At 50.5% G+C, this 26,508-nt stretch overlaps 3 protein-coding genes across 3 annotated transcripts in view; all 3 read right to left on the bottom strand.

Moving 5' to 3' along the window:
• Window positions 1-612: 612 nt before the first annotated feature.
• LOC137901133 (aldehyde dehydrogenase, dimeric NADP-preferring-like) lies at window positions 613-5,260 on the bottom strand. The gene is made up of 9 exons (XM_068745133.1): window positions 5,105-5,260; window positions 4,250-4,481; window positions 3,268-3,353; window positions 2,911-3,119; window positions 2,062-2,179; window positions 1,837-1,978; window positions 1,594-1,760; window positions 1,421-1,520; window positions 613-992 (listed from the first exon to the last, which is right to left on the bottom strand). The coding sequence occupies exons 1-9, from the start codon at window positions 5,258-5,260 to the stop codon at window positions 679-681; spliced, it is 1,524 nt and encodes a 507-aa protein (XP_068601234.1). The 3' UTR covers window positions 613-678.
• A 1,064-nt stretch (window positions 5,261-6,324) lies between these two features.
• Window positions 6,325-14,999, bottom strand: LOC137901106 (aldehyde dehydrogenase family 3 member A2-like). Its single transcript, XM_068745108.1, has 11 exons — window positions 14,956-14,999; window positions 13,905-14,066; window positions 12,845-13,076; window positions 12,494-12,579; window positions 12,204-12,412; window positions 11,903-12,020; window positions 10,732-10,873; window positions 8,717-8,883; window positions 8,525-8,624; window positions 8,203-8,441; window positions 6,325-6,498 (listed from the first exon to the last, which is right to left on the bottom strand). The coding sequence occupies exons 2-11, from the start codon at window positions 14,064-14,066 to the stop codon at window positions 6,478-6,480; spliced, it is 1,476 nt and encodes a 491-aa protein (XP_068601209.1). The 5' UTR covers window positions 14,956-14,999; the 3' UTR covers window positions 6,325-6,477.
• A 480-nt stretch (window positions 15,000-15,479) lies between these two features.
• The window catches only part of ulk2 (unc-51 like autophagy activating kinase 2), a 20,806-nt gene continuing 9,777 nt past the window's right edge, over window positions 15,480-26,508 (bottom strand). Inside the window, 22 exon segments of the mRNA XM_068745792.1 lie at window positions 15,480-19,557; window positions 20,140-20,275; window positions 20,375-20,532; window positions 20,630-20,748; window positions 20,836-21,014; window positions 21,110-21,333; window positions 21,427-21,483; window positions 21,486-21,554; window positions 21,639-21,748; window positions 21,926-22,029; window positions 22,032-22,106; window positions 22,192-22,436; window positions 22,521-22,603; window positions 22,732-22,875; window positions 23,291-23,345; window positions 23,348-23,439; window positions 24,199-24,256; window positions 25,776-25,880; window positions 25,883-25,943; window positions 26,054-26,142; window positions 26,226-26,276; window positions 26,359-26,482. Coding sequence (XP_068601893.1) covers window positions 19,493-19,557; window positions 20,140-20,275; window positions 20,375-20,532; window positions 20,630-20,748; window positions 20,836-21,014; window positions 21,110-21,333; window positions 21,427-21,483; window positions 21,486-21,554; window positions 21,639-21,748; window positions 21,926-22,029; window positions 22,032-22,106; window positions 22,192-22,436; window positions 22,521-22,603; window positions 22,732-22,875; window positions 23,291-23,345; window positions 23,348-23,439; window positions 24,199-24,256; window positions 25,776-25,880; window positions 25,883-25,943; window positions 26,054-26,142; window positions 26,226-26,276; window positions 26,359-26,482 — 2,403 coding nt within the window. The 3' untranslated portion in view covers window positions 15,480-19,492.

Below are 26,508 nucleotides of genomic sequence, written 5' to 3'. Positions count from 1 at the left end.
CGTGTCTGCCTGAGTTCTCTCCGGGCCTCCAAAAACATGAAGTAGGAAATAATGGATGGCTCTTCTGCAAGGATTCTGCCTGATCCCGCTTTAGCTCTCTGCTGCCTCCTGGTGGACACATCAGGGTGTTTCTGGTATAGCCATTGTTACAGTGGCTATATCCATCTCTTGGTGTGGGTTTCTGAGTTTTGGGGATTCCAGCTGTGGAGCTGTAAATAACGGACGAAAGACGGAGACCTGCGCCGGGTCCAGATGTGTTGGACGACTACAGGACACGTCTCCGTGTCTCCTGCGGCGTCAGCAGGCGAGGCTTTTGCTCCCACCTGGACATGATCGCTGTGCTTTGTCCACATCGTGACCTGCATCCTTCACCAAGTCCATCCGACTGTCCCGTCGGTGTCGAGAGACCATGAATCAGATCCCCGGTTCCTTCCGTCCACACAAATCCTTGAATTAAAGCTACAGCAAAGATAAAAACCAAAGACAGCAAATACCATAGTTTATTCTGGAACACAAGCAAAACAGAAACACTGAACTGGATACCGATGTGGATGTTAACCTGCAGGACTCTGGTGTATCAGATAGAAAACAGCAAACTAAAGTTACACCGAAGGCTTGTTCGTTTTCATCACTGACACATCTGAATGTGTTTTCAACATGGAGGACTTGCTTCCCCCTCTAGTTATAGAACCCCCTCCAGAACCAGCAGGTGCAGTTGAGGCCCGAGGCGATGAGCAGGATGACCAGCAGGGCGACAAACAGGCAGAGACTGATGATGGTGGCGACGACGGCCCACACCAGCGTCCTCTTGGACATGTCGATCAGGGGTGACTTGAGGGCCATCCGGACCCTGCGCGCCCGCCGGCGGTCTTGAGGAGGGTACCTGGACAGGTTAACCCCCTCCATCCCCAGAGAGCGAACCAGGCACGCCTTGTGGTGGCTCAGCTGGTCGAAGGTGTGTTTACCGTGGTAGCGGCCCATACCACTCTGACCTGGGGGGGGGTCCAAGAAGTACGTCATCAATTCTGAAACGTTCTTCTGTTTAAAAAGGTGGGCGTGGCACCAAAGGCATCGCCGGTGGAGGGGGCGCGGCCTTCACCAGGACGCACCGGCTGCTATTATTGGTTCATCTGTCAGTTGTTCCTATAATCTGGAATAATAACTGATCAGATGAAACCTCAACATGATCACATGACGTTCTCCTCCACGCTCTTGAGCTCTTTGCTATCCGTTACATGCTTCATAAAACCATCGATCCCTCTTCTGTGCCGTCTGCTCATTAAGGAGAAGCAGCAGCTTATCGGCGTTTTACAAATTGTACAACGAAATGGGGAAACAACGCTAACCACTGTGCCACCACGCCAGCAACGTTCTAAACAAAGGCGTCGTCAGAGCGACGCCGCTGCACCACGAGTCTTACCAACACCGCCGAACGGGAGGGAGCTGAGCGTGTAGTGCATCATTACGTCATTGACCGTCACGCCGCCGCTTGTGGTCTCCTCAATCATCCTTTTTATAGCCTTGGATGAAGAGGAGGAGACAAATGAAGACGAGCGTCCGACACTGAAACACTAAACCTCTCCATCGGCTCACCTTCTTATCGGAGCAGAAGACGTAGAGAGCCAGAGGCTTCTCCCTCTCGTTAATGAAGCCGATGGCGTCGTCCATGTCGCTCACGGTAACGATGGGCAGCAGGGGGCCGAAGATCTCCTCCTGCATCAGTCTGGAGTGGGGGGGCACGTCCTTCAGCACCGTCGGGGCTGTGGGCAAACCATCGGTGTTGGTCAAACGGAGAGACGGGCAGCATTCGTTCACGCGTCACCGCGTCCCTCCTACCGATGTAGCACAGAGAGGCGTCGCTCTGCCCCCCCACCACGGGAGCGTAGCCCTCCATCAGACCCATGACTCTGTTGAAGTGACGCTGGTTAATGATTCGGCCGTAGTCCGGGGAACATTTGGGATCAGCCCCATAAAATTCCTGCGACAGATCAGAAGGCGATGAAAGGATGAACGTTCAGCTTGAGAGACGGCGCGTCGTCGCATCAGGATGGAGGAGGATACCGTTAACGTTTGTCGGATGCATTCCACCACGCGGCCCTGGATGCTCGGTTCACACAGGACGTAGTCTGGGGCGATGCAGGTCTGGCCACAGTTGGTGAACTTCCCCCAGGTGATGCGCCTGCAGGGGGACCAGGATTAGAGCCCAGAATGACTGCCTCTCATCTCTAGAGCCACCTCATTGGTGTTGCTATCCCCAGCTGACTACGGGCGAGAGGTGGGGCACACCCTGGATGTGGCCCCACTGCATTGTGGGGCCACACAGAGAAACAACCCACTGACAATTTTAAAGTGATCAACTCGGCTAAAATTGCGTGTTTTTGGTGGGAGGAGTCCGGAGAACCTGGATAGAACCTGGAGAGAACCTGGAGAGAACCCACACGGTCACGGGGAGAACATGCAAACTCCACACAGGACGGAACCTGAACGCAGTCCCGGCGATCGTGCTACCCACTGCGCCACCGTGCCTCCCGTGTTCTGCCGCCCTTGCAGGACCAGAACACATAAAAGGGGCGGATCCAGGAATTTAAAGATAACTTTGTGAAACATTGAACGGTGTAGGATACTGAACTGAGTCCTTGTGTTCTTGGACGTGTTCCTCGGACCCTTCTGGCTTTATCCTGTCAGGACAGTTCTTGGATTTGACGCTAGGCCCCTCCCACAGCTCCGCCTCCAGTCTCTGCATCGGCTTTTGACCAAAATGTCTTTCAACTCTTTTTCTAATCCACTAAACATGTTTTATAACTATATTTCTACAGGCCGCTACGCGTTTTACTGCCCTTAAACCGGTTGTAGTTCATCAACCGCAGCGCTCCGGGCGCCGCTGCTGATGCAACAGTCTGCTCTCGTTACCGGCAAGCGATCCTGATGTCACAGTTCTTGTCGATGTAGCAGGGGCTCTTCCCGCCCAGCTCCAAGGTCACGGGGGTGAGGTGGCGTGCCGCCGCCTCCATCACCAGTTTGCCCACTCTGCCGCTGCCTGTGTAGAAGATGTGGTCAAACCTGAGCCTCAGCAGCTGCTGGGTCTCCGACACGCCACCTGTTACCACTGGGTACAGATCCTGGAAATAAGCAACAAAGATCCGACATGTCAACAACACAAGAACATCAGGCACGTCTGAAAAGGACCCAAATGTTCCCGACACTGCGTGGAGAGAGGCTCCGACGGTCCGGGAGCATTTCTCCTCCAACAATAGTGGCGGTTCAGACCTTGTCCAGATAGCGAGGCAGGAGAGCCCGGAGGAGGAGGGAGGAGCACTCGCTGAGCTCCGACGGCTTCACCACGGCGGCATTTCCTGCAGAGGAGCAGCAGGATGAGCAGGTTGTTCAAACTGAAGCAGTGGGGATCGTCCTGGAAGCGACAGCTCCACCTTAATGTATGCCATGTGAGATAAACGGTCCTTTCACTTGCACTTTTAAGAAGAGGTCATGTTTTGTGTCACCTCCGAGAAATAAACCATATCGAGTCATGAATGGAGCGTCTGTGCATCTTGATGAGAGATGTAAGACATTCATCCAAGAGACGGGAGTCAAAGCATCACATCACGCATCGCAGATCTTTCCCTGAAACAAACCACGTGGTTGTTGTGTCTTATCTCACAGGTTGGTTCCATGTAAAAACGCCTTAAACATCAGCCACAGACCCGAAGGAGTTCCCCTCCATGACAAAGCATCAGGAATCCTCATAAAACACACGTCTTCAGTTCAGTCAGGAAAAAAATCGACATGCTGCACCTTAAGATGACAACAAATGTGACATTACGTCTGTGAAAACTTTACTTTCCCTCGTCTCTGCCTTTCTTGTCCATTGGGGCATGTTTAACAATGAAGACATCACTTCCCATGATGCAATGCAGCAACATGTTTGGTTTCATTACCGCCAGTGGTAGGTGGTAGGTGGTTTGACCATCTCCAGTTGGCTCAAAGCTATTAAGACCATTAACAAAATTATAATCTGTTTAAAGAAATTTAAAGTTAATGCTTTAACAAAATTTAGATACAAAATCCCTCAGGTCGACTTCGCCAAAAGGCTGCTGCTACGCTAGCGAGGTTCATTCATTCATTCATTCTTATGTCTGCTATATGCTGGAGCCTATCCCAGCTTTCCATGGTCAAGAGGTGTGGCACACGACTTTACTTAATTAAGTAAAGTCCATTTACTAAATGCATCTAGGATAGAGAGGCTTCCTACCAGCAGCAATAGCGCCAACCAGTGGCTGGAGGGTGACCGCCCAGGGGTAGTTCCAGGCCCCGATGATGAGCACCACTCCCAGAGGCTCCGGCTGGATATAAGCCTCGTCTGTAATGGTGAGGAGGTTCTTCTCCACCGGACGAGGAGCAGCCCATTGGGCCAGTTTCTCTATGGCCAGGCTGATCTCATTCTCAATGCCAATCAGCTCCAGGAGAGGCACGTCGTACTGGCTCTGCAAGGCACCCAGCACACATTAACATGGTAGCAGTGCCCCATATGCCCCAGGCTGGTATTTCAGTTTAGTTATTGTTTGGATGCCAGTCGGGTTGTAGGAGGGCCCAGAGCCTCTCCCAGCAGACTTTGGGCTGGAGGCTGGGTTCACCCTGGACAGTTCGTTATCGTCACAGATGCACGATAGAAATGTTGCCATGTTTGAGTCAGCCGCCAATAGTAACACGAGAGAGGCTGGAGCAAAGCCTTTTGATTTTAGTTCCCAAAGAAGCAACAGCTACCTTTGTCCAGCTACGGCTCCAGATGACCAGATCTGAATACCGTTCAGAAACCAAGTTGTGTGTCGATCCAAGGAAAACAGACATTTAAATGTGTTTAAATCCAATAATATACTCTATTCAGATCAATAGCCAGTGCATCCATGGCATGTTGTTCTTGCATAATATAAAATAGAATCATCTGCGTAGATTGTTTACATGCGTTTTCCACAGCAGAGGGTCAGTCAATCATGAAGCTAAAAACACGAGTGGGCCTAGACTACTGCCTTGAGGCACTGCGTATTTGAAACCACTATGTTAAAGGACCCGTGAACTACACATTATGAAACATTGCATCTTCTCTCACCCTGTTGATGTCCTGCTTTAGGGCAGTGGAGATCTCCGTCTCCTTCTCGGTTATCAACCTCTGCAGAGCACGAAGCTGCTGCAGCCTGAACTCGATGGGTCGAGTCCTGCCGCTCAGGAAGGCCTCCTTGGCCCCCTGCAGCACCTGTCCCTCCATGCAGACGGCTCAGATGGATGAGAGGCTTCCTTTTGGGAATTAACAGTAAAATTAGCTGTGATTAGTAGAGGTCACATTGTACGATTTCAGTACCCACAAACGCATGTCCATTATTAGTATTATTAAATAATAGTACTATCCCTCTTTTTTACCGGACTTTTCTCTTTAAAAACACAGCTGGGGAATTAAATTCACCATATTTACAACGTCTACTTAATTAATAGACTAGAAATGTAAGTCTCGGTAGCAGGAGCCCCCCCATTACCTCCATAGCATACAACTTGTTTTAGTCTCCACTGAGGAGAATCTATTTAAGGTAACAGGACAAATGTAGAGGGAGTCATTCCAGGTTTACTTTGGCATGAATGAAGTTCATTCAGAGGTCTGGTTAATGGCACAAAGTCAGATTAAAGCAAATGAACACAGTATTAATGTGCATGTTTAATGACCCCAGGTTGGTTTAACTTTAACACAACCTTCCATCGGGTCTAATCATCTTGAGCTAAACTGGAGACTAATGCGGACTTACCTTTGCTCGGGTCAAATATGCATCCAGAGGATCCTATAAAGTATCGAACCAGTGATCTGACCCAAGAAAGGTTCAGACGTCCGACAGGCTGCAGCCGCTCTGACCCGGCCTCATTGTGCTCTGTTGAAAAGCCAAGCTGCTCCGGGATCAGTTTACCAGGAGGCTCGTTCATTCCGTTCCGCCTCGCAGCGAGACCCTTACCAACATGTGATGCCTGCCCCCCCGTCCCACAAACACAGACCCACCCACAGAAACATGCAGCATTCAGAGTGTACAGTTGATTCAACGATCAGCTCACCTTCTGCTCCTTCCACCGCGTCTAATCAGACTAATTCTCCAAACTCAGTCGACACGGAGGTCAATGTATCTGAATAACAACACGTCGGTTTATGGCGGCATCATAAACGACTCAGCGACATCTGGTTAATCATAATCCCACAAAGAGGCTCCTCACAGATGTGTGCAGCGTGAAACAGTCCCCAGCTGAATAAGGACGTGTGTATCGCAGAAAAGGCAGAGCAGCACAAACCGGTGATTGATTGAAAATATTACTGGACTTTTTTTATTTCAGCTCATTAGAAAAAAAGAAAACATCACAGAACATCTGCACTGTACAACTCTCTGGACAGCCAGTGTGGGTTCGCCTGTACCGGTCCCCCCCCCTCCTCAGGTGGTCGGGTCCTGCTCCTCAGCGGCGGCGCAGGAATCTCTGCAGAAACAGCAGCACACAATCAGGGTGGAGACCACACACGTTCACACACACACACACGTTCACACACACACACACACGTTCACACACGTTCACACACGTTCACGCACACACACACACACACACACACACACACACACACACACACACACACACACACACACACAGTTCCACTGTTGTGGGATTGTAAACAAAAGGGGGGTGGGGGCAAAACAAAGGGGGGCATTTAGCTGAAGCCTGCTGGGCAATGAAGGGGGCCGGGTACTGTGTGGTCAGATTTCCTGAACAACAGCACACATTGTGCGTCAGACACAACGCCGTTGTTGTGTCAGGAACAGGCGTGTGGGTCTGAAGGGATCAGAACTCCATCTGTTGTCATGAGAAATACTGACTTCTATATTAAAGGGGACATGAAAAACTCACTTTCCCCATGTTTCTACACTATTATGGTTTATTTTGGGTGCTTATCAACCCAAAACTGCTAAATAAACCATCCAGTCAATCCTTTGTAGTTTGGGTAGGTCTGAAATGACCTCCTGAAACACGTCTGGAAGAAATCGCGTCCGCTGTGACATCACAAGGGGCAAATGTGCACATGCGTGCGTGCGTTTTCCCCGTGTCTGCCCGTCCACGCTCTACGGCATTTTCCCTGCATAACGTTTCTTTTTTGTGGTAATGTTCCGGCGAAAATGGGCAAAAAGGTTTTAGTGTGTTAAACACTTTGAACGAGACGCTTTATGGAGCAATAGACATCGGCGCTACGACCGCGATACTGCAGCGCCGATCCGTCGGGGTGAAGAGGGAGCAGAGCCGAAAGGCGAAGCGCTCCATTTACGGGTCGCTCTCCGTTCCTGCCCTCCCCTGCGGTCACGAGTTTTGGGTAGTGACCAAAAGAACAAGTGGGAGGCTCCGGAGAGAGTGCGGAGTCGCTCCGCTCCTCTGAGGCTGCAGGATAAGCGGTTTGAAAATGGATGATTCAAAGCATTTTTATTCCGTCCTGAGATTATTATCGTCATCACGCTGCGTGTGTTTGTGTGCGCACACACACACACACACACTGCGCAATGCGTGTCTGGGTGTAGAGACGCGCTCTCCTTGATTGCGCTCCAGACGTCCTGCTCTCCGTCTCTCCTGCACGAGTCGAAGAAGAGCAGAGCGGATAAAGTTCATTTTTTTGTGGTAATGTTCCGGTGAAAATTGCCAACAATGTTTTTGTGTGTGCTAAAAACGTCCCTTTACCGGAGGCGTGCTCGCTATAAACGTACTCTTGCTTCCGGGTTTAGAGCTTTTCTGACGGAGCTGTTTGAGACCGAAATGACGGACGCTGTCCTGCAGCATCTGTTTGATAATTTCATACAAGTGTCTGGGAACCGCGTTAACTTGTGGAAAAAGGGTAGAATATGTCACCTTTAAGGGTTTTGCACGTTTAAGTCTGCTAAGTTTTACGCCGGACGCCATTCCTGTCGAACCCTCTGCATTTATCCAGCTCGGGACCGGCTCAAGGGAGACACTGGCCGTGCTACGCTAGCTCACGCTAACCGTGCTACCTTTGAGGCTGTCGCGAAAAACTGTTTATTATTTAAATGGATGTAAACAATCATCACAATGACAGTAAACTACTGTTGCCCATCCCTCTTCTGATGCGACCCCCCCCCCCCCCCCCGTGAATGTGACCTCTGCCTGCCCTCCTTCCTGAGTATTTACCTGCACCGTGAACGCCGCTAAGGCCACCAGCATGGCCACGGTCACCGCACGCCGCACGCTGCTCACATTGGTCCGCCTCAGCAGAAGGAACCGAGCCCAGCTCAGCTTCTTCGCCGTGTGGGGGGGGTACCGCATCCTGTTCACCCCCTCCATCTTCAGCTGCTTGATCAGGCAGCTACGCAGGTGACTGAGCCGGTCGAAGGTGTGCCGGCCGTGGTAGCAGCCCATACCGCTGTTCCCTGAGGAGGAGGAGGAGTGTGCTTCATCACTCACAGTAAACAGCCGGTAAAGAACTGCGGCCTGGTTTGACGGCCCGACTCACCGACTCCTCCGAAGGGCAGCGCAGTGACGGTGAAGTGTACCAGGCAGTCATTGGCCAGCAGCGCACCGCTGGACGTATCCGCTATCATCCTTTTGATGAGCTGTTCAACGAGAAGCCGGAGTGACGTCTCACCGACTGACTGTCTGACTGACTGACTGGCTGGCTGGCCGGCTGGTCGGCTGCTGCCTTTACCTTGTTATCGTTGGAGAAGACGTACACGACCAGAGGCTTCTCCCCTTCGTTAATGAAGCGGACGGCCTCCTCCACGCCGCTCACCGGGACGATGGGCAGCAGAGGCCCGAATATCTCCTCCTTCATCACTTTAGATTCCCGGGTCACGTCCGTCAGCACGGTGGGGGCTGCAAGGACACAGGAAGACGAGAGCTTCCATATTTAAGTATCCTGGCAAGAAATAAAACTTCAAAGCTTCATCAGCCAAGGATCAGACGCAGTTTTCATAAGGCTGGAGAAAAGCAGCCGTGTCAAAATAATACTAAAAATCACATTTATTTTTCTACTGTATTAATCAAAGACGCAAATAAATCCATGCTTATTATGGATCTTTACAATTACCTTTTTAGGAATAGTAAGAAAAGGAGAAAAATAATCTATGTGTGAAGAAAATATCTTTTCATCCTCTGAATCGGAATCAAACTGAATCCTGAGGTGCTCAGACATTCCAGTCCCTGCACAACCTTAAATCATCAAACACTGACAAACAAACAAACAAACAAATGCAATCACATAACTTTCGTCTCTCCTAAGTCAAGGTAACGAAGGATTTAAATGTGCTCTGAAGGATCCCGCTGCTCAGCATCATGTATTCTAGGCTGCAGGGATTGGCTGAGGGTCCACGACGGTGCGGTACGGAGGTAATCGGCACGGCACGGCCACTTGGAACACTTTCCTTAAACTTGTGGACATCATTTCCTTAATCTGCTGCTGCACTGATCGCAGCTTCTCTGAAGATACAGCGCCTTTCTCCGGTGATTTGCTTTGTCCTTGCCAGCCACCACACATATTGCCATTTTCTTCATCACACAGATGACATGGATAAAACACTTTTTGACTGCTCATAAACCTACCGTATTTTTCGGACTATAAGTCGCACTTTTTTTCCATAGTTTGGTTCTGCGACTTACTCAGGTGAGACTTATTTATGGGTTTTTTCTTCATGATGCATCAAAAAAAAACAAAAAAAACAATTTACTTTCTTTTTTACTTGTATATTAAAATTACAGCCCTTCCACTAGATGACAGAATGTACATAAATCTGTGCATTTTGTGTTTTTATGGCCAATTCTTACCTTATTTCGAGCCACCACCAAAGAACAGACATTTCACCTTGAAATGTTTTCTAATAACATAATAAAGAACTGAATAGGTGCACGGTGTGTTAACGTAAAAAAAGAACGGCTAAACAATAGCAGTGAGCCGGGCGCTGCAGCCGTTTCACGTCTCACCCAGAATGCCTTGCGACGTAACATTGGCGGCCCCCAAACTAAATGGATTATACATCTGATAAGGAATAATTATATATTTTTTTCTATGTATTTACGTAGTAGAGGTAAAATATTGTGTTTGTAGACCAATTTGTCAAAACAGTCAGGGATCGCTTTGAAGTTTGTAGTTAAGGTAAACCATGTTAATCTAAAAAGAAAAGCTTTTCCAAAGTGGAAGTTTCATCCATCCAGAACTTACTGCCTGCAGTGTTTGCGTGTGTGTATTTTTCTGGAGGTCTATCCAGCCTATTTTTTATGTTATAAAGCAATCAGCAGCTTCTGCTGGGACTGTTTCCTTTCTTCGTAAGCGCTGCGCTCCTTTTCCGGGTAGGCTACTTTGAACAACGCTCAGAGTTTCTGATCGTAGTGCGTGCTCGGAGCATATTTCTGGGGGGTTTTGGGGCGAGTCCCATCTTTACTGTTCTTGGTCTCAGTTTTTGTCAAATAAATTTCCCCCCAAAAAATGCAACTTATACCCTGGAGCGATTTATATATGTTTTTTTCTTCCTCATTATGCATTTTGTGACTGGATCGACTTATAGTCCGAAAAATACGGTACATAGAATTCTATTGGAGTTATACCTTGTGTGTGATCAGCCCACAATGCAACAGCGATGGTTTCCATGATCACCGGCCATCATACATTAAGAGACTCAATGAACACAGCGACCGATCCACCAGGAGCTTCTTTTCGGACCCACGTACCGATGTAGCACTGGGACGCATCGCTCTCTCCTCCCACGGCCACCGTGCTGCCCTCCATCAGAGCCATCACCCTCTCAAAGTGCTGCTGGTTGACGATGCGGCCGTAGTCCTCAAAGGCTTTTGGGTCGTCGGTGTAAAACTCCTGCAGTGGGTGGATAAGAGATGAAAGGTCGGGTTGCTAACCACCCCCACAACAAAGACCACTTTAACACGCTCCCGTCGTGAAGAGGAGTCCCAGGTTAGCCAGTTAGCGCAGTGCCACAGGACGGCGCTTCCCTGTGTTGGGTGGTGATACACTCGCTGTTAAAGCCAAAGCAGCTAATACAAATAAAAACCTCTTGGATCAGACATTTAATCTCTCATCCAAGAGCTTCCTTCAGTCTACATGACAGCACATTTGCACATCGCCTAAGCCGCTCCACCGAGGACGCCGTTTCCACTGCTCTTCACCTGACCCTGGAGCACCTGGAAAACAAGAATGCGCTGGTCCGGATGCAATTTGTGGATTTTAGCTCGGCCGGGGTGCGTTCTCAGCCCCCTACGTTACACCCCGATGACTCACGAACACACACAAATCACATCATTAAGCATGCGGACAAAACGACAGTGGTGGGTCTTATCCAGGACGGCGAGGAGCAGCACTACAGAGAGGATGTGGAACCTTTCACCGACTGGTGCAGCAGAAACAACCTGCTCCTGAATGTGCCGAAAACCAAGGAAGTGGTGAACGACCTTCAGGCAGAGGCAAAGGCAGCGTTGAGAGGGCGCTAACCTGCAACGTCTCTCCGTGGCACGAGAGCAGCAGCCCCTCAGAAAAGTTAGCGGAGAAAATAAAAGGGGTCACGCCGCCACGCATCGGGGAACCGGCGAAACGACGGCCGTTCGCCAACAACAACCATAAAGGAATCTGAACCTTAAAAATAAATTAATCTGCTTCCGACTCAACCTTCTAGGATTATCCTGACCAGGACGAAAGGGAATCAACACAAGGGAGTCCCTTCAGTGTTTAATAGATAAAAGGTCTTTTACTGCGAAAGGTTCTCGCCCACACAGGAAACGACACGCCTTCGGGGATCTGTCAGCTTGAGCGACAGTAACCGCCGTGGCTGTGTCGGTTCTCAGTGACCCCGGTCGTGGTAGATCATGAATCCTCTTCGTGACATTGACCGACCTTGATGCTCCTCCTGATCTCTTCTACTACTCGGTCCTGGATGCTCGGTTCACACAGGATGTAGTCTGGAGCGATGCAGGTCTGCCCGCAGTTCACAAACTTTCCCCATGTGATGCGACTGTAGAGAGAGAACAGAGCAGAGGTATCAAGCATTTAACCCCCCCCCCCACCCCTCCAGTTAACCAGCACACTGTTAGCATGTGGTCTGGGTTATGTGCTAGATGAATGCTAACTAGATGCTGTGACTGAGTTCGTGTAAAGGTAGCATCTGCGGGTGCTCCATGTTCCAGATGAGACTGACCGGCAGGCGACAGGAATGTCTGACTTCTTGTCGATGTAGCAGGGGCTCTTCCCGCCCATCTCCAGCGTCACGGGGGTCAGGTGGCGAGCAGCCGCCCCCATCACCAGTTTACCCACTGTGCTGCTTCCCGTGTAGAAAATGTGGTCAAACCTCTGCTGAAGAAGCTCCTGGGTCTCCGGCACGCCGCCGGTCACCACTGGGTACAGATCCTGCAGGAGGCAAACATGGCAGCCCTTAAAGCGACCGTTCACGGAGACGTAACATGAAAAGCAACATGCCAGGGGGCTCACCTTGTCCAGGTACTGAGGGAGGAGTTCCTCCATGAGCTTGGCGGAGTGAGCGCTGACCTCAGAGGGTTTTATTACCGCTGCATTACCTGGAAGACAAACAATAAGCGCCATGAAAGGCTGTTTTAACCCCTTCAGTTTTTTTTTGTTGTTGTTTTTTTTTGTAAAACTGAAGGGGTTAAAACCTGGAAAAAAAACCACACGGAGAGAACATACAAACTCCACACAGGTAGGTCTTGAACCTGGTACCTTCTTGCTGTGAGGCAACAACGCTAACCACTACCCCACCCAAGGTTCAAGGTTCTTCAAGTACTTCATGCATCACTGAAGCACTGGGATAAAGACGCTTCCTACCAGCAGCAATAGCGCCAACCAGTGGCTGGAGGGTGACCGCCCAGGGGTAGTTCCAGGCCCCGATGATGAGCACCACTCCCAGAGGCTCCGGCTGGATATAAACCTCGTCCGTAACGGTGAGGAGGTTCTTCTCCACCGGACGAGGCGCAGCCCATTGGGCCAGGTTCTCTACGGCCATGTTGATCTCTCCCTCCACTCCCAGCATTTCAAACAGCTCCGTTCCATTTTCACTCTGAGAGTAGAAAGGGGACAAAAGCCTCAGATTGCGTGCTTATTCCTTCATTTGGATCCTTAAAAATGTTAAGAATTAGCCTCGGCCCATTTAGGAAAATAAAAACAAGTTTAAAAAAATGACAACAATTCTGATCATATTCCATCTTGGAAATAATAAATACTCTACATTGTGACAAATCAAAAAGGTTCCGGTTTATAACTGTAGGAATAATAAAATAAATATTTTTTTCTTACAGCTGAGAAGCCCTGAGACGTTATTTTTTTTACCAGCGCTATTCAGCTCTACCATTGAGTAGAGTGTGAAACTGATCTTGGCCATTTTAACTCAATCGCACCAGACACTAATAATTGTTCCTTTAACTCAGTGGTTCTCAAATGGTGGGGCGCGGTGCGATGTCAGGGGGGGCGCCTGTGTCCGCGGAGAAAATGTTTTTTTTGCCTTACGAGAGTAAAGTGTAATTGCACATCCACTCCAGTATTTGGCAGTGGCGCCCTGATCGTCAGAGTGCGCGCAGGGAGGATTAGCAGAAGAAGAGTGGTTGTATACAATATACGGTGGGAGAAGAAGAAAGACTTGACTTCCTTATTTTCGGTTGCAGACTAAAAAAAAATGGTAATAAAGTTATTATTTGTTGTAAGTTGATATATATTTCTTTCTTTTTTATATTTCTTTGTATGTTAATAAGGATACAATAGTGTTTTGTTTTTTTTCGGGGGGGCAAAATGTTTTTTTCTTCCTAGGGGGGGCGCGACAGAAAATAATTGAGAAGCACTGCTTTAACTAGTGGGACCCACTGATCCTATTGCGACGTCACCAGCAGCCCACCTTGGCCATGTCCCTTTTGACAGCATCTGCTATGTTGCTCCTTCTCTCTGAGATGAAGCGGAGCAGGCTCTTCAGCTGGTCGATCCTGAACTCCAGACGTTTGGTTCTGCCCGTCTGGAACGCCCTCCTGGCCCGCTGCACGGCCAGCTGTTCCCGGGACATCTTGTATGTGGAATAAACAAACCGTGTAAATGCCAGCAGCAGCCTCGGGGGTTGGGTTAACGCCCTCTTGTATGTGCTTTATATTGATTTTCTCTTTGTCTCCCAATCATGTTGATGACGTCATAGTCAAATTTCCTGTTCAAATAAATGGGTGAGACACAAATGTCGTTAAACCAGTGACGCACTACAGTGTTGTCTAGTAGACTGATCCTATTAAACTGGAACCAAAAAACCTCCATCCTACTTAAATCTCTTACATGATGTAATGAAACACGTTCACTTGGAAAAATTTTAATTTGAACTAAAACGGAGGGTAGACGATCTTTTTTGGAGTACTTTAGCAAAAATAAACATACAAATGCATAAGTATAACTACCGTAACTTGACCCCACCCCTTTTTTGTTATTTTCTCTCTCCATTGTCAGTGCCAGTTTTTAGTATTTTAATTACCTATGCGTGTATGGATACGTGTACATTTGTATGTGTATGAGTATTTGTACATGCTGTACTTCAATGTTTTATGTGTTCATAAGAAACTAATAAATAGGTTAAAAAAAACAAAAACAGTGACGCACGTCACAGGTATGAGGAACTTCCGGCCAGAAGCTAAGTGCTAGCTGCTGCTAACAGTGTTTGACATTGCCCTATAATGTTCGGGTGAATCCATTTAGCCGATAAGCAGCTACTTGCACGGATACTCCGCTAACGTAGCTTAGCACACCGATGGTAACATTGATATGATCACAACTCTTGCATTACATTCCGAGCGCTAACTACTGAACCAATGACGCAGTTTATTTTTAGAATGTAAACACACGTCAGTAATCAAAGTTTTCTATTATCTGACTCTACAGCTGCCCGAGTACCGCCCGCTTCAAATGACACTCACCCTCTCCTCCGACGCTGACCAGCGGACCAGACAATAACAATTCTGTGAGCAGAAACTAAAATAGCCGGTCCCAGATTGACGCCGCGCTATTGGCTAACCGTCAGGCAAACGGCATCGGCCATTGGTCTATAAGTCTGTCAATCAAGTGAAGCCCAATCAGCTCCAAAGGCCAGCTGAGGTCATCCCCTCAAAAGAATAAGGTTTTATTTAAAAACAAATGACCGTAATATTCAAAAAACATCTACGTTCAAATAATTTGTATGCGATACAAATATTTAACGTTTTTTGCAGCCTTTTTGTTCAATGAACCACTAATTAATTTTATATATATGCCAAACAATCATAAAAATGTTTGACTGCAAGTCTCTGCTTTCATAACGCTACTTTCAATCATCACTTTTATAATGCAGCCTCATGGCTAGTACCGGTACGTAATCGTTACGGGTCCCGGGATGGTGGACACAATAGCAAAAATCATATCTGTAAATTTAAATAGAACGTCAGAGCAAGAAACACACACGCACTCTCGTTTCACTCCCGTTAGTATTTTTCTTTTCCAGGTAGCAGTACATTTACACGTCATTTTTCACATACTATATACAATACTACAGTAAATGATAATGTTATAAAAAAAAAAGCAGAGAATCGTATGAAAACAAACGATACATGTCCAAAGGCTTCCTCGGCTGTTTGGTGTGGATCGTCGTAGCTTCAGCAGAGGCAGAGTTCACTGACTGGGACTTCGACTCTGTCCCGGCCTCTGGCTGTAGAAAAACCGGTTCCCATTCCCCCGATTCTTGGGTCGCTTCAGACATCCAACCGCTCTGTGCCCCGACTCGCCACACACGAAGCAATGGCTGCACTCCTGTAAACTTTGTGCAGCGCAATTCGGACAGAGAAAGATCTTCTTCCGCTTGGTCGGAGAAGAGGGATTTTCAGCTTTTTGTTCCACGAGAGTTGCCACCATCTTGGTTAGAGTCTCTACTTGCGCAGCGAGTTGTTTGATTGCCTGTGATGTTTGTTGCTCTTCGGCTGACCTTTGACACGTGGCTTGGCCGAACCTTCGCTGACGTTCATTCTCTTCTCTAATTATCTTTGAAACCTCACTAAGGATCTCTACATCCGTGACGTTGTGGTTTGAGGTAAGGGGTCTCAGGTCTCGTCGCAGATCCGCATACTTCCGTCCCAGGCCTTGATGGATCGTGTGCAGGAACACTCCCTGGATTGTCCTCGGGTCAAAGGTAATATCTGCATTGGCCTGCTTTGACTGAAAGATGAGTTTGTGTTTGAGTCCGATCATGCGATACAGGAACTGCTGAGGAGACTCCTGCTCAGTTTGTGCGCCGCACATCAACTCCCGAAATGTCTCCATTGTCGCTTTTTCTCCAAGGTGGGATCTGATGAAGCCCTGAAGTTCAGAAAGCGCCGGTTCCCGGGATGGTGGACACAATAACAAAAAGAATATCTGTACATTTAAATACAACGTCAGAGCAAGAAACACACACGCTTTCTTTTTACTCCCGTTAGTTACTCTTATTTTTCTTTTCCAGGTAGCAGTACATTTACATGTCATTTTTCACATACTATGTACAATATTACAGTCATTGTCTGAAAATAAAACTATGTGTGTAAAATTACTCAATGTATATTTACTTTACCCTCTCGGACATTTTCACATTTACATACTCTCCAAGTTATGTACTACTACAGGACCCGTAAACCTGTTCAAACTCCTCTTAAAGTTAGATAATTAATTACGAAATTACAATCTGTAGCCTACAGAATCAATACGAAGCGCGTACTCCACCATCCAAGTGTATTTGACGCGGTACTAACCTGTAAACTTCAGAGCGCACTTTCTTTTCGCTCCCGTTCGTGTCTGAAGCGTAAACCGGAAGCCGACCCACTCTAGGTTCCCCGGGGTGAACGACACGGCGTCAAAGGTTCCGCTCAGCTCCGACTAATTAATACGCCTCAAGGATGTAAAATAATTGTTAAAATTACGTGGATATATTTACGCAGCTTACAGGCTATAATTCCTTTTATTTTTAATCATGTTAAATAATAAATCAAACGTGGTCGGACATATTTGGGTGCGCCACACGATCTTCCTGATCCCTGGGGGGGGGGGTGGAACGAGGGGTGCCTGTTTACATACATACCCGTGTGTGGGAGAATCCCAACGGACTGTTACAGCTCAACAAATAGATGAAACAAAAGAAATCTGTTTCTGGCTGTTAATAGTTTAAGCTTTCATCATTTCAGTCTTTCAGCAAACCCAAAGCAGCTGATGGCCCGAGCCAGACATGTGGCCTCTGGACCGAGCCGCTGCAAATGGGCTCCGTGCAGACTAGAGTCTGAAAAGGAGCGACACTGGCAACGGAACCAGTTCTATTAAGGCTAATTAAGTTCTACTACAAATGTATATTATTGGAGAATAACCCCACTATGACTGTGTAATCATGCCAGCCACAGAAATTAGTTTATTATAAAATGTTAGATTTTTGAGCAAATACAGAATGCACCCCAACCTCAAGTATAAAACATCCAACATGCTGTTCAACGATGAATCTGAGATTCTCTCAACCAATCTGGGGGAAGAAGCCACAGCCAGACAATCTCTATTCCGTTCTTCTTTAATAACAAAGACTCTAAGAACAAAGAGACACACCCTTCAGTGAGACGAGTAAAACACGAACATTTCTCTCTGCAAAAATCAGTTTAAGGGATGCGACTGACAAGGTTTCAAAATGCATCAAATCGAGCTGGAGACACAAAACAAGACATTCAGGATTCTAGAGTCTCTACGGGGGGGGGTCAGACTTGGTGCTCGTCTTCAGGAAGACAGAGATTGGGGTTGTCCCTCTTCACTGCGTAGATAAAGGCTTTGTGGTTCTGTGGAGGACAAAGAGGGACGCAGTAGAGAACAGGCCCAGAGACCGCCGGGGGGGGGGGGGGGGGGGCAACGCTAATATACAGATCTCTACAGAGGAAAGAACGTATTCACACCTGTACAGAGTGGGCCTGCACATGCCTTTTCCACCATTACCTGTATCCTACTGGCCACAGGTGTGTGTGTGTGTGTGTGTGTGTGTGTGTCTCTCACACACACACACACACACACACACACACACACACACGCACACACACAACAGATGAAGCGGAGGGACTGGATGAATGGCCGAGCAGTTTCACATCGCAACAAGCCGTGAAGACGAGTGTGACGTCTTCATCCCAACGAGGAGCGGCACCGGTAGGACGAGCGCTCTGGGAAGGCGAGCGGCACGACCCCCCCCCCCCCCCCCGTTGTGCCAAAGGAGGTTTCACCATCACCAATCAGAAGTATCAAATTCATTTACGTACATGTAAAGATTTGTGCTCTTTGACCCACACTCTCTCCAAGCCCCCCCCCCCCCCACACACACACACAAAAGCCAAGATCTCACACATTCATGCCCCTCCCCCAAAAGGAGGGACAAGGAATAGACACACGCACCACATACAAACCTGCAAACATCAAGTTCTGTTAAAAGTGTAGCTACAGATGCTGACGGGACGTAAAACAGACCTGAGTGAAGGCGTCTTGTCCAGGATTGTGACCATTCAGCTTCACAATGAACTGAAATGTCCCAGTGGGGGGGGGGGGGGGGGTTATTTCAACACCTCCTCACTGGGTGTAAAAACGGAACGACAAGCTTCTGTCAGGTCCTTAAATATGCTAAATTAAAAGGAGTACCAAGTCCGTTTGCAGAATTCCGTCCCCCAGCGGGGGCTAGAGAGGTTCTGTCCAACGCCCGGGACGGCTCCTGCAGGACTGGGCCGTCCCCGAGGTTCACCCAGTGCCCCCCCGTCCCCCGTCTCAATGCTTTCTGCAGGCTGGACCAACGTCTTCCTCACTTCTACCTCCAGACACTGCAGAGGAGCAAATCTGCTCCTCCAAATCCACAATAAAGTGCTTGAGCGAACAATACTAGGAAATAAAAACACAGGAACTACAAATCTGCTTTGCTCACATCGACGGCGAGATTCTGGAACAGGAGTTTGTGTTTCGACCGTTCGTCAGTCAGGTCTGTTACAGGGAAGCTCGACGTCTTCATTTTCCTTGGGGAGGCAGGAGACGCAGACGTCCATGTTCTTGCGAACCAATAAATAAGAACAACAACGTGAACAGTCAACAACGAGTGAAGTCACACAGGAAGCAGGATTCTAAAACTGAACTGCTTCACGGGAGCTCGGGTTTCTCCCGTCCATCCTCTCCTCCTGGTAGAAAACATTCCATCCTCAGAGGCGTGTTTGTTTCTCCACGTCGATCAGGTGGATATTCGCCAGCATAGCGTCATAAAAAAAATGCACTTAAAGTGCGTGCGTTACGACCAGATCCAGCTTCAGCCTTCAGTTTCTGGATCTGTTGTCGTCTTTGGTTGGAGATTCCGACATCAGGCGCTGGTCACAGGTCAGTCTGACGGCGCCCTCCGGTGGAACCGGTGGGGGGCGGACTGCTACGGGAGGGCGGTCCTCTGCGTGCGTGTTCATGCTGCTACTCGTACAGCGTGACCGTGCAGTAGCAGAGCGCTGAAATCCTGCGGTCCACGCTGGCTTTGTCTGCAGGGAAACGCACAGAAACACAGGAAGTTAATGGAGGCCGCTGAAGCCGTTAGCATGTTATCCGTTAGCATGTTAGCCTAGACCCCGCCCCCATAGAAAATACAGCGGAACCTCGTCGAACAGACTTTCGGGGGTTCGAACACACGAGTGGAGCCGAGGTGAACCGAAGACAGGTGAACGAAGGCGGAGCCTAACCGAGCAGGTTCAGGTGGAGCCGACCCGCGTGCTAATTATTCACTTTGTGTGTGTGTGTCGTTTCTCTTAGTCATGGATCCACAGAAAGGCAGCAGCAAAACGCAAGCAAAAGCGAGGGCTGCAACCGTTTGACGTAGCCAACCCAGAATGCATTGCGCACCCGAAAAACATGGCGGCCACCATGCATCGCGTTATATTGTAAATAAAACAGATGTTATAACTTATAAGGAATGTTTATCTATTTTTGTCAGCGTATTTACATAGTCGAGGTCGGGGCTCCCTTTAAGGCCGTTTATACTCCATTTAGCTCGTATCCATGGAAACGGATGCTGCCCCGAGACTCGGGGCGCGTGGAGACGGCCGAGTCTCGGGGCGCGTACTCACACTTGACCACGTTCTCGACGTCAGTGGGGTCCTGCAGGATCTTGGACAGGCCGTCCAGCAGCATGGCGGCCTTGCTGTAGCGGTAGGCGATGTCCTCCGTCTGCTTGAACATCTCATCCAGAGCTGCCGACTGCACCTGAGGGACACAGCGAGACACCAGGGCGCCGCTTTACCTCCCTCGCAGGCGCTGGCCGTGATCTAGGCTCCGCCCCCCCGGCGTGCGTCTGAGACTCACCATCTCGACGGCGTGGTTGTAGACGAGCTTCTCGGCCGTCACGCTGTTGATCTCGTCCACAAAGCGCTGCTTGTCGGAGAAGAAGCGGTTGAGTTTGTCCGTCAGCCGGCGACAGAGCGAGATGCAGCTTTTGTAACGCTCGTTCAGATTCTTCACCACTGAGGGAGGGGGGGGGACATATTATTTCATCTTCATTATCGAGTCAAACAGGGACAGGGGACAGGGGACAGTCCCCGTCCGCTGCATTGTCCTCACCCTGTTTGACGGCAGTGGACGGATTGAGCTTGTCTGATTTAATCTGCGCCTTGGCCAGATGGAGGGAGGAAGCGAGGAGCTGCGCCGCCTTCATGTAGAGCACCAACTGCTCCACCTGCCTGTAGGGGGCGGCACAAGCACAGCCAATGAGACGCAGCGTCTCCTGCGTCTCCAGAGGTGAGGTGCGGGCTGGGGTCGTCTCGTACCCCCACTCTTTGCTCAGCTGGCTGATCTGGTCCATGACCACGCTGTCCTGGGGGGGGTAGAGCGAGGCGGCCGACACGCCCAGCTCCGTTCCGCCGGCTCGAACGGCGGCCATCTCGAGGACGCAGTCGGTGAAGGAGAGCATCATCCGGAGGTGCATCAGAGTGTCCGTGTGCTCGCGCTGCGACGCCAACGGAACGTTTTAACGTCAGACACAAGCAGACGGACAGAAACCAGGCGAGCCCCCCCCCCCCCCCCCCCCCCGCCCCCCCTCACCTCCATGAGGGTCTCTTCAGGCAGCTCCGGGGCTTCAAACGTAATGAATCCCTCCAGGCTGGGCGGGGAGGTCCCATAGGGGACGTAGCGCAGGCTGCCGGGGGCCCCCTCACCGCCCAGGAAGCCTCCGGGGGGGGACGAGCCCATGGCCACGCCCGGAGGAGACCCCACGTAAACCCGGCCGCTGGTGGAGCACAGGGATCCGGCTGAGCTGTTGGAGCCCACTGAGAGGAGGGCGGAGCAAAAACAAATGAGTAAACACCTTCAAATCGGAGCGCCTGATTGGCTACCAGCTGCGCGCCGCTGGAGGGGGCTACCTGAGGTGGTGCGCGGTCTGGTGCCAAGATGGCTGCAGGTCGGAGGAGTGCTGCTGCTGGCGGCGAGCCCACAGTGAAGAGGACCGTGCGGGGGCTGGCTGACCGTCCGTGAGCCGGCCCACCGGGGGCTGGGGGGCTGAGAGGAGCAGACGTTACGTCTCCATATATGGACTAAAGGCCGCACGCTTCAGACCGGCGCCCCCCCCCCCTACCTGTGTCCATGGGCCGCTCCGTGTTCAGGCTGTCGGTGCTGCCCTGATAGACCTGCCCCCCCAGAGCAAGCCGGACCGGCTGCTCAGACAGACGACCCGTGCTGACAGATCTGCAGGGACGTGGAACAGCAGCGATGTCACGGGGTGGGCGGGGCAATACGAAGGTGATGACATCACCGAGAGGCGGGGCTCCGATAAAGGTCCGTCGTTCTACGCAACACATTCATCCAACGTTCATCCGACACGGTGAACCCGATGGAGGCCGGTTCCGTTGGCGCCGGTCCTACCTCCCAAAGGTCCTGCTGGCTTCAGGGGCAGCGGCGCGCCCGGCGAAGTACGGGCCGCAGTGGTGGGCACAGACGTCCCGCGCGTCCGCCAGCGCCTTGGGGGGGGCACGGGGCCGTCAGCCAGCGCCATCAGGTTACAGGACGCCTGCGTCTTGGGGATCTTAAACGGCGCCAAGTTCGTCTGAACGGGAGGAAAGAGACTTTAACAGCAGGTCTGAGGTCTGTGCCCCCCCCCCCCAGACCGCCTGCAACCGACTCGCACTTACCTTTGTGGGGGAGCCGATGATAGTGGGGAGGGGGGACTTCTGCAGCCAGTCGGACGTGCGTGGGGAGGAGCCCAGGCTCGCCGGTCGGCCGAGCTGAGGGGAGTGGCTGCACGGCGAGCTGGAGGACGGATGGACGGGGTCGGATAACTGCTTGTGGAGTTTCTGCCTGCTCTGGTAGACCTCAGTCAGGGTGGGGGCGCTCTGAAGCCGAGCCCCCAGGAGCTGAGAGGATGGAACGGGGGAACCTGGACGAGGGAGAGTAACGGAGCGGTGAGGCGCTGTGCCCCCCCCCCCCCCCCCCCCTATGAAGGCAGGCCGGCTGAACTGACCCCCCGAGGAGCTGCGGCTGCGAGCTTCCTGGTGCTGCAGGTGACAGCAGCAGTGGCCCAGCTGTTCGGGGATGGTGCCCCACTGCACACACACACACACACACACACACACACACACACACACACACACACACACACACACAGACACACACTCCCATTGTGAGTTCCTGGTCCCTGAATGTGTGGCGTTCCCGGAGGCGTGTCCTTACCCAGCGGCGAGGGGGAGTAGGGCCTGGAGCTGCCGATAGAAAGCCTCCTGCCCGCCGTCTGAGGGGCGTCTGCGGAGCTGGGGGACCCTGAGCCGAGCTTGGGAAACCCCATAGGACTGGTGTTGGAGCGCCGCACAGCGCCAGACCTGCCACGCACAGAAACACAACCACGAACAATTACGTATTAAAGCGATTGGGTTTCAAAAATGAGTGAAAGTAACAAAGAAATAAAGTTTCATTCAACTCCCTCCAAAGTACGACAAAAACACGAATGGCGTTAGCATTCTTAGCATTCTTAGCATCCTTAGCATCTTCCTCCTCGCTGTGCTGCTAGTCAGGAACTTCATTGAGATTCACACCTGCACGTCGCGGGTCACGTTTACATCTCAAGACGTAAAGCCAGAACTCAGAACTTCCTCGTCGTGCTTCCGGATAAAGTTACAACAACGGGACCCACATTTAAACTCGTCTTTTAAAAAAGGACAGACCTGAAACCCGGCCGGACCGGAACGAGGACAGCGGAGACAAGAGAGACGTGTCCTTAAATATCACATCTCTCACCTCGGAGAGCTGCACAGCGTGTTGGTCGGGCTGCTCGACAGGTTCTGCTTGATGGCTGGTAGTTTCGAATCTGGGTGGGAACGGGGATGGGGGTGGTCTCGGCTCGAGGGGACACCAGGGGGGTCTGTCCCGAGGAGGGTTGTGGCTGCCTGCCGGGGAAGACGGGAGAAACGAGGGTGTTAAGCCAGTCCACACCCAAAATAACTCATCTCTGAACGGCCGGCCGGTCCGACGAGGTTCTGCTCGCCGCTTCTCCGCTTCATCTGGAGAGCGGCGAGGTTCAGGGTCTGATGTTAAACCCGGCAAAGCATGAGGGCAGAGTCAGCGGGGGGGGGGGGGGGCGGGCTTGCATGTAAACACAGATAGCAGCCAATCAGCTTGGAGTTCATGCTGGCGGGGGCGGGGCTAGAGGCGGGGACGGAAAAGGGGGCCGGGCTTGCATGTAAACACAGATAGCAACCAATCAGCTTGGAGTTCGTGCTGGCGGGGGCGGGGCTAGAGGCCGTGCTCAGCAGGCACAGGAGGGGAAGCACAGAGTGACACGACTCATTTCCATTCTAGGGACAAAGTGTTGTTGAACATAAAGTCCCAGCAAACGTGCTGACAAAGCGCCTTTGTTACGGACAGAGCTAAAACAAGGGGGGGGGGGGGGGGGGGTGAGAGAAGTCGTTTAAACATGGAAACAAGCGGAGGGATAGAACAAGAGTGAACTGGTATCTGGGTCAGGGTTCTTCAACGAAGGAGGAGAGGAACAAGAACAGCGACGTGAAGATCCCCAACACTCCCCCGAGGCTGGGAGACGACATGCTGCTCCTTTGAACCCGACTCTTTCGGGTTCAAAGGAGCCGCTTATTCTCACACAAGATGAGAAACACACAAGCCCTGGTCTGGTCAACGCACTCACTCACCCTCCACACATGAGGAACTCGCCAGACGGCCGGCGCCCGACTCCCATCGGCTGATCATCTGGTGAGGAAGTAAGAAGAATAAAAAAAAAATGATGAAGGCTGAACAGAACAGGAGTAAATGGATGATTAAACGGCACCGTCTTGTGTGTGTGTGTGTGTGTGCGTGCAGCAGGTGTGGTCCAGGACTCTACAGTTACAAAATGAAACGGTTCAGCAGCTGACTGACGGTGGACTTGGTGACACATGCTGTGTGTGTGTGTGTGTGAGTGTGTGACTAGGAGTGCTGTGTGTGTGTGTGTGAGTGTGTGACTAGGAGCGCTGTGTGTGTGTGTGTGTGTGTGCGACTAGGAGTGCTGTGTGTGTGTGTGTGTGTGTGTGCGACTAGGAGTGCTGTGTGTGCGTGTGTGTGTGTGTGTGTGTGACCAGGAGTGCTGTGAGTCACTGGTCGCGAGCGTGACCTCCCTTCATGCATGTTGTGTGTGAAAACAAGACATCTGTGGGGCTGCGCAAAACAGACTCAGAGGCATGCAGCCGGCGGAGGCCACGCCTCACCTGCCTGCTATCATGCAGTAAAAAACAAAGTAAAATGGGGGGGGGGGGTATTTTTTATCCTGTTATTTTCCATTTAACTTCAACAGACGTGCGATGAGGCGGCACCCTGGATTGTCTAACTGTCGGCTAACTGTGCTACATGCTAGCAGTGAGACCGTATTGCGGTTTCTCTGTCGTCGCCATTTACTAGTTATATGAACTAAATTACCATAATTCAGACTATATATATATAGTCTGAATTATGGTAATTTAGTTCAAATACCTCTGCATCATATATATATATATATATATATATAATGCAGAGGTATTTTTGTCAGCAAATGTAAACATGTAACCCATTTCTGGTGCTGAGCGATCATAAAACGGCTGAAAAAGAGGCTGATGTTTTGGTGCCAAAGGTTGATTGGTCATATAGAGGTACAGACACGCCCTCATTGTGCTGTTGCCACAGTAACTAGAAAAGCACTCAGAGAGCACAGACCTCCTCCAAGCAGCTCGTTCCACTCATAACTGGATCTACACCGTCCACATGGTGATCTGGATCAGCACCAAAAGGTTCTAGATTGTTCTCGGTATCTTTATACACCAACCATGAAAAGTAAACGTGAATCAGAGTTGATGAGTATTTTTAAATGATTCTTTAATCCATAAATGGGTTTAATGTTAAAATGTAATATTATTTCCTGACTCCATTCTGGATCTGATCCGAATGAAATTCGATAGTGAGATAGAGACCCCCCCCCCCCCCCACCCACCTTAGATGACTGTGTGAAACTCCAGAAACATCGGTCAATAATCAACCGCGGTATTGAGGAACACATTCTGGAGCTCCATTGACTGCAATGTTAAAGAACATTCAAAGTGATCCAGAATCCAGGATCTCTTCTGGATCATCACCAACATTTCATCACCTGTTCCTGGTAACATTCCCAACATTTCCTGAAAAAGTCATCAAGACGCGTCCAGAATGATGCATGTGTGTGTATGTGCAGTGCACCGTGTGCTTGTGTGTGCGGGACGCTCACAGCTGTCGGTGGAGAGGTTGGGCACCAGGACAAAGTCGTCTGTGTCGCAGGACGAGTTCTTGCTGCTGGTGCTTCCTGCAGACTCCTTGGACAGCTGCAGGAAGTTGGCGGGCCGAGCGGCGGGGAGGACAGTCCGTCCTCTGCCAGAGTCTGCATGTCTGGGAGGGACTGCTCGGAGAAGGAGGAGGAGAAATAGAGGATTCAGTGAATAAAGCGATTCATGCGAGCCCAGAAGGGGGACATGGTTCAGCCCGTCTGAGCGAGATGAACCAACTCACCGGGGGGGAGTTGTAGCGGATGCACGGGGAGCTGCCACAAGAACTGTCCGTCCCTGCACTGGTGGCGCTGGGCACCGGCACTGGGCTTGCTGAAGGACACAGACACACAGCTAATTGCATTTCCAAGATGGACGACGGTCCGCTGCTCGGAGTGTAGGAAAGCTAGCCTTACATTTTTTAATGGTGGACGATGGCTCGAGGAAAGGATGGCTGAAGAACGCGTCTGCAGGAGGAGAAAGCGGGTTAGCCAAACTCTGGAAAATCAATACCTGTCGCTTGTTCTCGGAGACGTCGACGCCACTCGCCAAATTCCATCCTGTCTTTCTGATTCCTCTGCAGCAGGCCGAGCAGCAGGTTGCCGAGCTGAGGGGACGTCTCCCGGGGGATGCTGGGTAAGGGGAGGAGAATGTTAACGACTTGGTCCTCTGCCTAGCCGCTGTGAAAGACATCCCATC

This window comes from Brachionichthys hirsutus, chromosome 11, assembly GCF_040956055.1.
Source record: "Brachionichthys hirsutus isolate HB-005 chromosome 11, CSIRO-AGI_Bhir_v1, whole genome shotgun sequence".
NCBI classification, from domain to species: domain Eukaryota; kingdom Metazoa; phylum Chordata; class Actinopteri; order Lophiiformes; family Brachionichthyidae; genus Brachionichthys; species Brachionichthys hirsutus.
The sequence above is the reverse complement of the archived record's forward strand: the minus strand, read 5'-3'. Positions and strand labels throughout refer to the sequence as shown.